A 12,434-nucleotide genomic window follows, 5' to 3' on the forward strand; every position below is an offset into this window, starting at 1 on the left:
AGTTAAGACTCACTTGTTATAGTTTCTATTCAGCTTTGGGCCCATCTCACATCCCAGTTGTGTAGTTAGTTATTTTTCAAGTATGAAGTTAGAACTATACCAAAAGATGTACTTACAGAAGTGCCAGTTTCTCCTACCCTTTCTATTCCATTTCCATTCCCCCATTCTTTCAGGATAGGTAATCAAATTCATTAGTTTCTGGTTTATCCTTCCCATGTGTACTTGTGTATAGGTTTTATACAAATGAGCAGATACTTCTATATATGCTTATTTCCTCTTCTTTCTTGCATGAAAAGGACAACACTATAGATATTGATTTGCATTTTTTACTTAACAGCATATCTTAGTTTACAGAAGCGAGTCAACAGAGCAGGCCTGACTGCTGTCCTTAGAAAGGTCTACCTGCAGGGTCAGCCTTGGCTAGCATCTGGGAACTAGAGTTTGGGAGTTTCCACCATTCCCTAAACAGGAGTGTCTCACTGTGCCTACACTATAACGTGGTTTATGCTAAACACCTGCTTTCCTTCTAGGAGTTGGAAATTTTGCTATGTGCCAGGCAGAGGATGTCCATGCAACCAGTCCCCAGTAAAATCCCTGAGCATGACCCACTAACAAACTTCCATGGTAGACAATATTTCATACGTGTTGTCACAATTTGTTCCTGAAGGAGGTTAAGTGTGTATGACTCCACTAGGAAAGGACTCTTGGAAGCTTGCACTGGATTTCCTCTGGAGTTTGGTCTATGCCTGCTTCCCTTTTGCTGATTTTCTTTGTATCCTTTCACTGCAATAAACTGTAGCTCTGAGAACAACTAAATGCTGAGTCCTGTGAGTTTCAGCAACTCTGAAAACCTGCTGGTTTTGGGGACCCCTGACACACCTGGAAATCACTCCATATCAGTATATAGAGATCTTCCTTGTTATTATAGCTGGATAATACTCCATGTATGTAAATACCTTATGCCATAATGTATTCAATCTCTCTCCTATATATGGGCATTTAGGTTGTTTCCAATATTTTGCAATTATAAACTGCTGAAAAGAACAACCTTGTGTATTATGTATTGTTATACTGCTAGAAGTGTATCCTTTTTTTTTTTTTTTTTTTTTTGAGACAGAGCTTTGCTCTTGTCACCCAGGCTCGAGTGACAATGGTGCAATCTCAGCTCACTACAACCCTTTCTTCTGGGTTCAAACTATTCTCCTGCCTCAACCTCTCGAGTAGCTGCGATTACAGGCGACCGCGACGCGCCCGGCTAATTTTTTGTATTTTTAGTAGCGATGGGGGTTTCACCAGGTTGGCCAGGCTGGTCTCGAACTCCTGACCTCAGACCTCAGGCGATCCACCCATTTCGTACTCGCAAAGTGCTGGGATCACAGGTGTGAGCCACCGCGCCTGGCCACTGTTTTTTTTTTTTTTTTTTTTGAGACGGAGTCTCGCTCTGTCACCCAGGCTGGAGTGCAGTGGTGCCATCTTGGCTCACTGCAACCTCCGCCTTCCACCTTCCGCCTTTGGGGTTCAAGCGATTCTCCCGCCTCAGCCTCCCAAGTAGTTTGGATTACGGCCATGCATCACTGCGCCCAGCTAATTTCTGTATTTTTAGTAGAGACAGGCCTTCACCATGTTGCCCAGGCTGGTCTCGAACTCCTGATCTCAGGTGAATCTCAGGTGATCCACCCGCCTCGGCCCCCCGAAGCGCTAGGATTACAGGCCTAGGAGTGTATCTTTTAAGGCAGGTTTCCTTGAAGTGTTTGGTGAACAGGTCGAGGCACCAGTAGTTTTGTTAAATGTTGCCAAACTGCTCCCCAGAAAGGTTGTATCAGTTTGCATTCCCACCAGCAATGTCTGTTTCCTCATAGCCTTGCTAACCAGATACGTTGTCGTACATTTTCATTTTCACCCATCTGATAGTCAAAAAGCGACACCCTTAAATCAAAGGGAAAAAAGTGGTATCTCTGGTTAACTTTGCATTTCTCTAATTACACGAGGCTGACCATCTCTTATGTTTAACCACCACCACACACACACACCCCCCCCCACACAAACACACACACACAGAGTTCATTATCAAGTCTTCCCATTTTTCTTTTTCTTTTTCTTTTTTTTGAAAGGGAGTCTCACTCTGTCGCCAGGCTTGAGTGCAGTGGCACAATCTCAGCTCACCGCAACCTCCGCCTCCCAGTTTCAAGCAATTCTCCTGCCTCAGCCTCCCGAATAGCTGGGACTAAAGGCATGCACCACCATACCCAGCTAATTTCTGCATTTTTAGTAAAGATGGGGTTTCACCATGTTGGCCAGGATGGTCTCAATCTCTTGACCTCATCATCCTCCCGCCTCAGCCTCCCAAAGTGCTGAGATTACAGGTGTGAGCCACCACGCCTAGCCCAAGTCTTATCATTTTTCTATTGGGTTTGGTTCTTCATTCCTCAATTCAAGAGTTCTTCATGTATTACAGATATAGACCCTTTATCTCTGATATACATTGCAAATATGTTCTCTCAATTTGTCAGCTGTCTTTTGACTGTGGGATATTTTGTCAATCTAGCAAGAGCTCTTATAAATTGAGATCAGGGGATGCCTGGGGTTTGCAAATCTGAAATGGTATGCAAGTGGTATGTCTGCTTTTCTGAAAGGTCTGCAGTGTTCAGATTTCCAAAGGGTCCTGTGACCTGAGAGTGATTACGAGCTACTGCTGCTGCCCCACATCTTCCACTGGCCTAACTGTGCCCCACAGGACCACTTCTGCTGAATGACCTATAAATTGCTGAAGGCTTCTCTCACGTCTCTTGACTGTTCTCTTTCAAAAGTTAGACACCCAATGACCTGGCCTCCAGATGCATATTTTCAGGTTGTGTCATTAGTGTGAATACTTATCCATGAATGCATTCCTGGTTTTCTATACCTCTAACACACATGACAACAACAGGAGAGTATAATACTCTAGTTGTGGCCTAACCAGCACACAACAGAGCATGACCACCACTTCTCAGTCCAGATAACACATTTCCCTTAATGATATTAAGAGCAAATTGGCTTTTCCTGGCACAAAGTCAATTCTAATTGACCTGCTAAAACCTGCAGGTCTTCCGTTTCCCCTTTCCCCGTAAGTACTTCTGTTTCTTTTCAATTGTGGAGATCACTTTTTGAAACTGAGTACAAAATGTTAACATTTATATCAATTAAATTTCATTCTGCTTTATACAATTCAAAATGGAATATACACCTGGTGGAGCTGGGAGGGAGAAAAGGGATGATTTTAAAAAAGAACAGGGTGGCGGGGCGCGGTGGCTTGCGCCTATAATCCCAGCACTTTGGGAGGCCAAGGTGGGCGGATCACGAAGTCAGGAGATCGAGACCACCCTGGCTAACACGGTGAAACCCCATCTCTACTAAAAAAATACAAAAATTTAGCCAGGCATCATGGCGGGCGCCTGTAGTCCCAGCTACTAGGGAGGCTGAGGCAGGAGAATGGCATTAACCTGGGAGGTGGAGCTTGCAGTGAGCTGAGATTGTGCCACTGCACTCCAGCCTGGGTGACAGAGCAAGACTCCATCTCAAAAAAAAAAAAAAAAAAAATTAGCCGAGTGTAGTGGTGCATGCCTGTAGTCCCAGCTACTCGGGAGGCTGAGGCAGGAGAATGGTGTGAACCTGGGAGGCGGAGCTTGCAGTGAGCTGAGATCACGCCACTGCACTCCAGCCTGGGCGATAGAGCGAGACTCCATCTCAAAAAAAAAAAAAAAAAAAAAAAAAATTAGCCAGGTGTGGAGGCACATGCCTGTAATCCCAGCTACTCAGGAGGCTGAAGCAGGAGAATTGCTTGAACCCAGGAGGTGGAGGTTGCAGTGAGCTGAGATCGCACCATTGCACTCCAGCCTGGGCAACAAGAGTGAAACTCTGTCTCAAAAAAAAAAAAAAAAAAGGCATCACAGTGTAAACTCAAATACCATGTTCAAACGTTACTTAATGCTTCATTCATTCCTAATCATAGTCACTGTATGAAGCCCACTAACAACAATTAACTGCCCTTTATCCTGTGTAAAGAAAAGATATATGTATCAAGAGCGGGATGGGAGCCTAGCCTAGGCAGCCCAAAGAACATATGGACTTGGTGGGTCTAGAGCAGGGGTTGGCAAACCACAGCCCTCAGGCCAGCAGCCTGCGCTAATAAAGTTTTATTGGAATACAGCCACATTCATTCATTTATGTATTGCCTCTGCCCACTTTATGCTACAATGGCAAAGCTGAGTTGTTCCAAAAGAGACCATATGAGGCCAGGCATGGTGGCTCCTGCCTGTAATCCCAACACGTTGGGAGGCTGAGGCAGGTGGGTCACAAGGTCAGGAGTTTGAACCCAGCCTGGTCAACACAGTGAAACACCGTCTCTACTAAAAATACAATAAATTAGCCAGGTGTGGTGGCCGGCGCCTGTAATCCCAGCTACTCAGGAGGCTGAGGCAGGAGAATTGCTTGATCCCAGGAGGCGAAGGTTGCAGTGAGGCAAGATCACACCACTGCACTCCAGCCTGGGAGACAGTGAGAGACAAAAAAAAAAAAAAAAAAAAAAAAAAAAGGAGACCATATGACCTGCAAAGCCTAAAAGATTTACTACGTGGCCCCTGATAGAAAAAGTTTGCTGACCCCTGGGTTAGAAAACCACCCAGTGGAGAGAGTCCGCTGGACAGGTACATTCCTTTAAAAATTTGGAAGGCTAGGCAGGGTATGGTGGCTCACGCCTATAATCCCAGCATTTTGAGAGGCCGAGACGGTCGGATCACCTGAGGTCAGGGGTTCTAGACCAGCCTGGTCAACATGGTGAAGCCCTATCTCCACTAAAACTATAAAAATTAGCTGGGCGTGATGGTAGGTGCCTATAATCCTAGCTACTCAGGAAGCTGAGGCAGGAGAATCGCTTGAACCTGGGAGGCAGAGGTTGCAGTGAGCCGAGATCAAACCACTGCACTTCAGCCTGGGTGACAGAGCAAGACTCTGTCTCAAAAAAAAGAAAAAAGAATTTGGAGGGCCCAGTTCAGTGGCTCACACCTGTAATCCCAACACTTTCAGAAGCCGAGGTGGGAAGATTGCTTGAGCCCAGGAATTTGAGAGCAGCCTAGGTAATATACTAAGACCCTGCCTCTATTAAAAAAAAAAAAAAGAAGAAAAAAGAATCTGAGACCATCACACTATCATAGCTCACTATTAGTCTCAACTAACCAACCTCTCTGGGTATAATTTCAAGCACACATCGGCTGGTCATGGTGGCTCATGCTTGTAATCCCACCGCTTTAGGAGGCTGAGGTGGGTGGATTACTTGAAGTTAGGAGTTCGAGACCAGCCTGGCCAACATGACGAAACCCCGTCTCTACTAAAAACACAAAAAAATTAGCTCGGTATGGTGGCTTATACCATAATCACAGCTATTTGGGAGGCTGAGGCAAGAGAATCGCTTGAACCCAGAAGGCAGAGGTTGCAGTGAGCCAAGATCGTGCCACTGCACTCCAGCCTGGGTGACAGAATGAGACCTTCTTAAAACAAAAAAAAAAAGCCTCCCTTCAAAGGTTTCTCTGTGATACCTCACTCCAACCTACCAAAACATAAGGACTGAGTATATCTATATCATTTCTTAACATCAAATGCTGAAATACCACGATTTTCACAGACTCAACATTTCATATACAGTCGCTGCTTCAGAGAACTGACACTTTTTTACTAAGCACTTCCTCTCTTCAAGTGTCTGATGTGACACAAATGTTTTAAAAGATCATCAAAACAAAGTTAACTTCAAAATCGACATTTCAGAAATGTTTCAAGAATAAATCATGAGCCAACCGTCAGCATCTATATTTTATCCAGAGAAAGCTGTCATTCACACTCAACTCTTCGGAATCGAGATTTCATTTCTTACCTGACTCGGGCTAGTCTTTTCTTCAGCAGCTGTGGAATGTTGATGTGGATCTTCCTTTGCTCTCTCAGAGGGTTCTCTTATAATTCCTGCCTGGCCCCCAGGATCTCTGAAGACCTTTGGCTCCATGCTCTTGCTTCTCTTTGCCCTATCCAAGATCCCAGATGCCACAGAACCTCCTGCTGTGGAGTCCACTAGCCCACATCGCCCAGGCTCACTCCCATGATCCAAGGTCTCATAGGTTTCTTCACAACAACTCTCCACATGAGTCCTCTGCAGCTCCAAGGGCAATGCCCTATTCTGACTTAAAAGAGAGCTTGAGGCTCCAGGTTTTACATCTGGAATCACACTTGGCTCAGGGTCAGCATGAAGCTCTCTGGAGACACTTACTGGGAGTTCAGAGTATAATTCCTGTACCACGGCAGACATGGAGGAATCAAGTGGAACTGGCTGAGTCTCTACTCCAGATGACAGCATTAGGACAGATGCAGATTATGGAGTCAAGTCTTTTACATCAAACGATTCACCCTGACACAAATCACAGGAAGGGATAAAAGTTTAAAACCTTGATAGGTTAGAAGAAGGCTGCCTCAGTTCAAACCGGCTACAAGGAAGAAAATAAGTTCTACTTTAAATGCCAGCATTATCTGGCACCAAAAATTTCTCCTTAATGAATTTGTAGAAAAATAAATACCTTAACCTTTAATAACGTTTGAGATTAGACAGCTCTCAATCAAAAATCAATTCAAATACTGCCTTATGAACAATTCTCAATTTAAACGTGAAGGGCCTGCCAATGTAGAAGAGAATAAGACATGCCTAAAGCATCCAAGGATAGACCTGATGTAAATGAGAAAATAAATATGGTTTTCTGTTTGTTTTCATGGGCATGAACCTTACCTTTTTTGTTCACTGCCATATCCCCACACTATCCCATAGTACGTACTTGGCAAATATTTGTTGAATGAATATATACTGAGGAACTCTGGAAAATTTCATATACTGACTTTTCCTCTTCGAGGAAGGATAGGGATAAAGTGGGATTCCATTCCTTTACTGCTTACTAAATACTTCAGCTCTCTCTACCTAGGCTAGCACAAGACACTACTAAACCAGCTCGTTAGCAGAATCCTTCCTGATTTTTATCCTGCTTCTTTAGATTTTCCAAGTGTTTTCCACAGTCATCACTCATTTGATTCTCATAACAACCCTCTGAGCTAAGGAGGGCAGCTATCAGCTTCTTGTTTTAGATCCTAACACCACACCTGAGGAGGTTAAATATGACCTGCCTAAAATATTACATGGTTGTCTGAGAGGATGAAGGTGGAGGTATATTAAGAGAGAAAGAGCTTCCACTGTGTTCGTAATGTTTCATTTCTTGCAGTGAATGGTAGCAACAGGTTATTTGCTGAAACACTTATATCTAAGCAGTTTATAATACTACACTATACAAGTAGCCAAAACACACACATACTCAGGGCCAGGGTTTCTTGGCTCCTAACTTTTCCAGTTTAGTGTACCAAACATGCAGTTTCCACAACAAAATCCACTTTGACCATTCTGATTAGTCTGAATGTTTACAGGTCTTGAAATAAATCTTGCCTAAGTAGGGAAAAAAAAAATCTGCTTTGACCTGACCAAAGCAGAAATGGGTCAGCCAGATAAGATACTTCATGCTTTCATTTTTTTTTTTAGACAGGATCTTGCTCTGTCACCCAGGCTAGAGTACCATGGTGCAATCGTTCCTCACCTCAGCCTCCCTCTCCCAGACTCAAGTGATCCTCCTGCCTCAGCTTCCTGTAGCTGGGACAGGAGCACATCACCACACCTGGCTAATTTTTTTATTTTTTTGAGATGGAGTCTCACTCTGTCACCCAGGCTGGAGTGCAGTGGCATAATCTTGGCTCACTGCAACCTCCGCCTCCCGGGTTCAAGTGATTCTCCTGCCTCTGCGTCCAGAGTAGCTGGGACTACAGGCGTGTGCCACCACGCCCAGCTAATTTTTGTATTTTTAGTAGAGACAAAGTTTCACCACGTTGGCCAGGCTGGTCTTGAACTCCTGACCTCGTGATCTGCCCACCTCGGCCTTCCAAAGTGCTGGGATTACAGGCATGAGTCACTGTGCCAGGCCACACCTGGCTAATTTTTTTTTTTGGTGGAGACAAAGTTTTGATATGTTGTCCAAGCTGGTCTCCAACTCCTGAGCTCAAGCAATCCTCCTGCCTTGGCCCCGCAAAGTGCTGGGATTATAGGCACAAGTCACCATGCCTGACCCACACTTTCATTCTTGATGCTTTCCCTAACCCTAAACAAGGAGAGAAAAGACGAATTTTAACGAAACTTCCCAAAGGTAAAAGAGCGTAACGTTATAATACTAACTTAAATACCAGAAGTGATAAGAAATTAGATTGCTGTTCCATGATGTTTAGGTAACACAGAAAGGCAAATTAAAAAAATTAAATCCAAAAGATTAGGCTGGGTGCAGTAGCTAACACCTGTAATCCCAGCAGTTTGGGAGGCTGAGGCAGGTGGATCACCTGAGGTCAGGAGTTCCAGAACAGCCTGGTCAATATGGTGAAATCCAAGGCGGGGCGTCATGGCTCACACCTGTAATCCCAGCACTTTGGGAGGCCGAGAGGGGCGGATCACAATGTCAGGAGATCAAGACCATCCTGGCTAACACGGTGAAACCCTGTCTCTACTAAAAATACAAAAAATTAGCCAGGCATGATGGCGGGCGCCTGTGGTCCCAGCTACTCAGGAGGCTGAAGCAGGAGAATGGCGTGAACCCGGGAGGCAGAGCTTGCAGTGAGCCGAGACTGCGCCACTGCACTCCAGCCTGGGTGACAGAGTGAGACTCCGTCTCAAAAACAGTGCTGAGAGAAATGTATCCCTTTTAGATCTAGAATCTTCCCCTTTCTCCTTTATTTCCAGATACAGAAAGATCTTTCTAGGGACACTTCAGATTTTAGGCCACTTATGTATGTGTAAGGTGGGGGATGGGGGAGGTTAGTAGAGATAATGTGGAGTTGCTATTTGATGCCAAAAATAAGTAGGAAGTGCTCAATTTTAATTTGGTCCAGTTTTCACCTGTCACAGCACATACAGATTTGAAGAGTAAATGCAGGAAAGGATACTGTAAAAGAGCAGATTTTTCTAAGGAGATGGGCTCCTTGGGTCTCTGCCACCTTATGCATCTGATCCTGCCTACTACAGAGATATGGGTGTTCTTAAAACTTAATCCTTGACTCCTCTCTTTTTAGGCTTCACTTTCTTGATAACGTCATCTTTTTCTGCAGCCTCTGTGATGAGGATGACTCAAAACTCTTCCTTTTTTTTTTTTTTTTTGAGATGGAGTCTTGCTCTGTCGCCCAGGCTGGATGAAGTGCAGTGGTGCCATCTCAGCTCACTGCAATCTCTGCCTCCCAGGTTCAAGGATTATCCTGCCTCAGTCTCCTGAGTAGCTGGGATTACAGGCACGTGCCATCATGCCTGGCTAATTTTTGTATTTTTAGTAGAGACGGGGTTTCACCATGTTGGCCAGGCTGGTCTCAAACTCCTGACCTCAAGTAATCCGCCCGCCTCGGCCTCCCAAAGTGCTGGGATTAAGGGTGTGAGCCACTGCACCTGGCCTACAACTCTTCCTTTAAGCACAGAGTTACCATAGGATTCAGCAATTCCCCTCATATGCATACATGCACAAAACATATGTCCACATAAAAATTTGTATACAAATGTCTTTAGCAGCACTACTCGCAATAGTCAAAAAGTATAAACAATCCAAATATCCGTCAACTGATGAATGGATAAAGAAAATGTGGTATAGCCATACAATGGAATATTATTCAGCCATAAAAAGGAATGGAGAAATAACACGTTACAACATGAATGAACCTTGAAGATATTATGTTAAGTGAAAGAAGCCAGTCACAGAAGATCACATATTACAAGATCCCCTGTATAGGAATGTCTAGACTAGGCAAATCTTACTATGAACCCAGCTACTAAGAGGGGAGGATCACGCCCATGGGAGGCCAAGGTGGGAGGATCACGAGGTCAGGAGTTCGAGACCATCCTGGGTAACACGGTGACACCGTCTCTACTAAAAATACAAAAAATCAGCTGGGCATGGTGGCACGTGCCTGTAGTCCCAGCTGCTCTGGAGGCTGAGGCAGGAGAATCACTTGAACCCGGGAGGCAGAGGGTGCAGTGAGCCGAGATTGCGCCACTGCACTCCAGACTGGGAGACAAAACCGAAAGTCTGTCCAAAAAAAAGGCTGGGATTCTTGGAGAAATTGGGAGTGACAGCTGAGGGACACAGAGTTTCTTTCTTGAGTAATAAAAATGTTCTAAAGTTAATTATGGTGATGGCTGTAGAACTCTGTGACTATACCAAAAACCACTGACGGGTACAATTTAAATCAGTCAATTGTATGGCATATGAATTAAATCTTAAAAAAATGATTTCTTTTAAAAAAGAAACCTGGCCGGGAGCGGTGGTTCACGCCTGTAATCCCAGCATTTTGGGAGGCCGAGGTGGGTGGATCACTTGAGGTCAGGAGTTCCAGACCAGAATGGCCAACATGGTGAAACCCTGTCTCTACTAAAAATCCAAAAAATTAGCTGGGAATGTTGGCGAACGCCTGTAATCCCAGCTACTTGGGAGGCTGAGGCAGGTGAATCGCTTGAACCTGGAAGGCAGAGGCTGCAGTGACCTGAGATGGGGCCACTGCACTCCAGGCTGGGTGACACAGTGAGACCCTGCCTCGAAAAAAAAAAAAAAGAAACTGACCTTGACCCCAACCTTTCTTTCAATTCCTAACCTACATTTCACTTGCAAGAATGGCACCCCCAAAACTTACCAAGTTTAAAACAGAATTCATTCAATCTATTGAATAATTGAGTCTTTCTACATGCAAACAGCTTTGAGAAACAGGTATAAATAAGACGCCCTCAGCAAACTTACATGCTCCTTCATTAAAAAAAAAAAAAAAAAAAAAAAAGACAGGGTCTTGCTGTGTCGCCCAGGCTGGAGTGTGGTGGTGCGATCTTAGCTCACTATAACCTTGAACTCCTTCTGCCTCAGCATGCCTGGTTAATTTTTTTTTTTTTGGGGGGGATGGAGTTTCACTCTTGTTGCCCAGGCTGGAGTGCAACAGTGCGATCTTAGCTCACCACAATCTCCACCTCCCAGGTTGAAGAGATTCTCCCGCCCCAGCCCCCTGAGTACCTGGGATTACAGGCATTTGCCACCACATCCAGCTAATTTTGTATTTTTTAATAGAGATGGGGTTTCTCTATGTTGGTCAGGCTGATCTCAAACTCCCAACCTCAGGTGATCAGTCCGCCTTGGTCTCCCAAAGTGCTGGGATTACAGGCGTGAGCCACTGTGCCCGGCCTACTTTTTTATTTTTGTAGATAATTTTGTACGTCTTGTTATGTTGCCCAGGCTGGTCTCAAACTCCTGGGTTCAAGCAATCCTCCCACCTCAGCCTCCCAAAAGTGCTGGAATTACAAGCATGAGCCCCTGTGACTAGCCACATGCTGATTCTTAATCCTGTTGCTTCTCAGAAAAGGCACCATCAATATTCTAGAGCTTAGATTTGAATCCCCAGCCATAACCATATCTGACTTCCCCTCACCACGCAATCAGCACTTGCAGCCTGTGGACTCAACTCCTTGCAGTGTTTCTAGTAAATCATATTCATTTCCATCCCCACAGTTCTAGCTCAACATTTGTTCCAAATGTTGCTCCACATACGGTCATACACAAATACAGGTTTACTAAACAGATCTTTATCATAAAGAGTCAATACTGATAATCACATAAAATGGTTCACCTCTTGATACTCTTGTTTGGACCAAATTCTAAGAATTTCAACCTGTAAAACAACTAGGCACATTGGCTAGAGAAGCAAAACAGACACCCCCTCCTTTTTCTCCTGGACTAATTCTGGGTCCTCAAATTTCTGAACAGAATTGCAGATACGTTACCAAGAACAGCTGGAACCCTAAGAGGTGAGGTGATATTAAATGCAAGCCTAGAGTGGCAGGTTAAACATGGCCGGGTGCTTTGGCTCACGCCTGTAATCCCAGCACTTTGGGAGGCCAAGGCAGGCGGATCACGAGGTCAGGAGATCGAGACCATCCTGGCTAACACAGTGAAACCCTGTCTCTACTAAAAATACAAAAAATTAGCCGGGTGTGGTGAGGGGCGCCTGTAGTCCCAGCTACTCGGGAGGCTAAGGCAGGAGAATGGCATGAACCTGGGAGGCAGAGTTTGCAGTGAGCGGAGATTGTGCCACTGCACTCCAGCCTGGGCGACAGAGCAAGACTCCGTCTCAAAAAATAAAAAATAAAAATAAACTTATTTTCAGCTCAGTAGCTCACACCATCTATCAAAATATTGGTAATGCCACAAGACTGCAGTGACAGAACCCGATTTTGAGAAGACATTCAAGTTCTTTAAATTCCTGAATGCAACGGAGCAATCTAAAAGGATGATATAGAAATATATCTCTACGGCCGGGCGTGG

At 44.7% G+C, this 12,434-nt stretch overlaps 1 protein-coding gene across 7 annotated transcripts in view; it reads right to left on the bottom strand.

The window, feature by feature from the left end:
- The window catches only part of PRR14L (proline rich 14 like), a 72,870-nt gene that overhangs the window by 55,769 nt on the left and 4,667 nt on the right, over positions 1 to 12,434 (bottom strand). For all 7 annotated transcript variants that reach the window (XM_063704681.1, XM_055374302.1, XM_055374300.1 and 4 more), the window contains one exon: positions 5,903 to 6,427. In XM_063704681.1, coding sequence (XP_063560751.1) covers positions 5,903 to 6,376 — 474 coding nt within the window. In that variant the 5' untranslated portion in view covers positions 6,377 to 6,427. The remainder of the gene's footprint in view (positions 1 to 5,902; positions 6,428 to 12,434) is intronic.

This window comes from Gorilla gorilla, chromosome 23 (genome assembly GCF_029281585.2).
Source record: "Gorilla gorilla gorilla isolate KB3781 chromosome 23, NHGRI_mGorGor1-v2.1_pri, whole genome shotgun sequence".
In the NCBI taxonomy this organism is placed as follows: domain Eukaryota; kingdom Metazoa; phylum Chordata; class Mammalia; order Primates; family Hominidae; genus Gorilla; species Gorilla gorilla.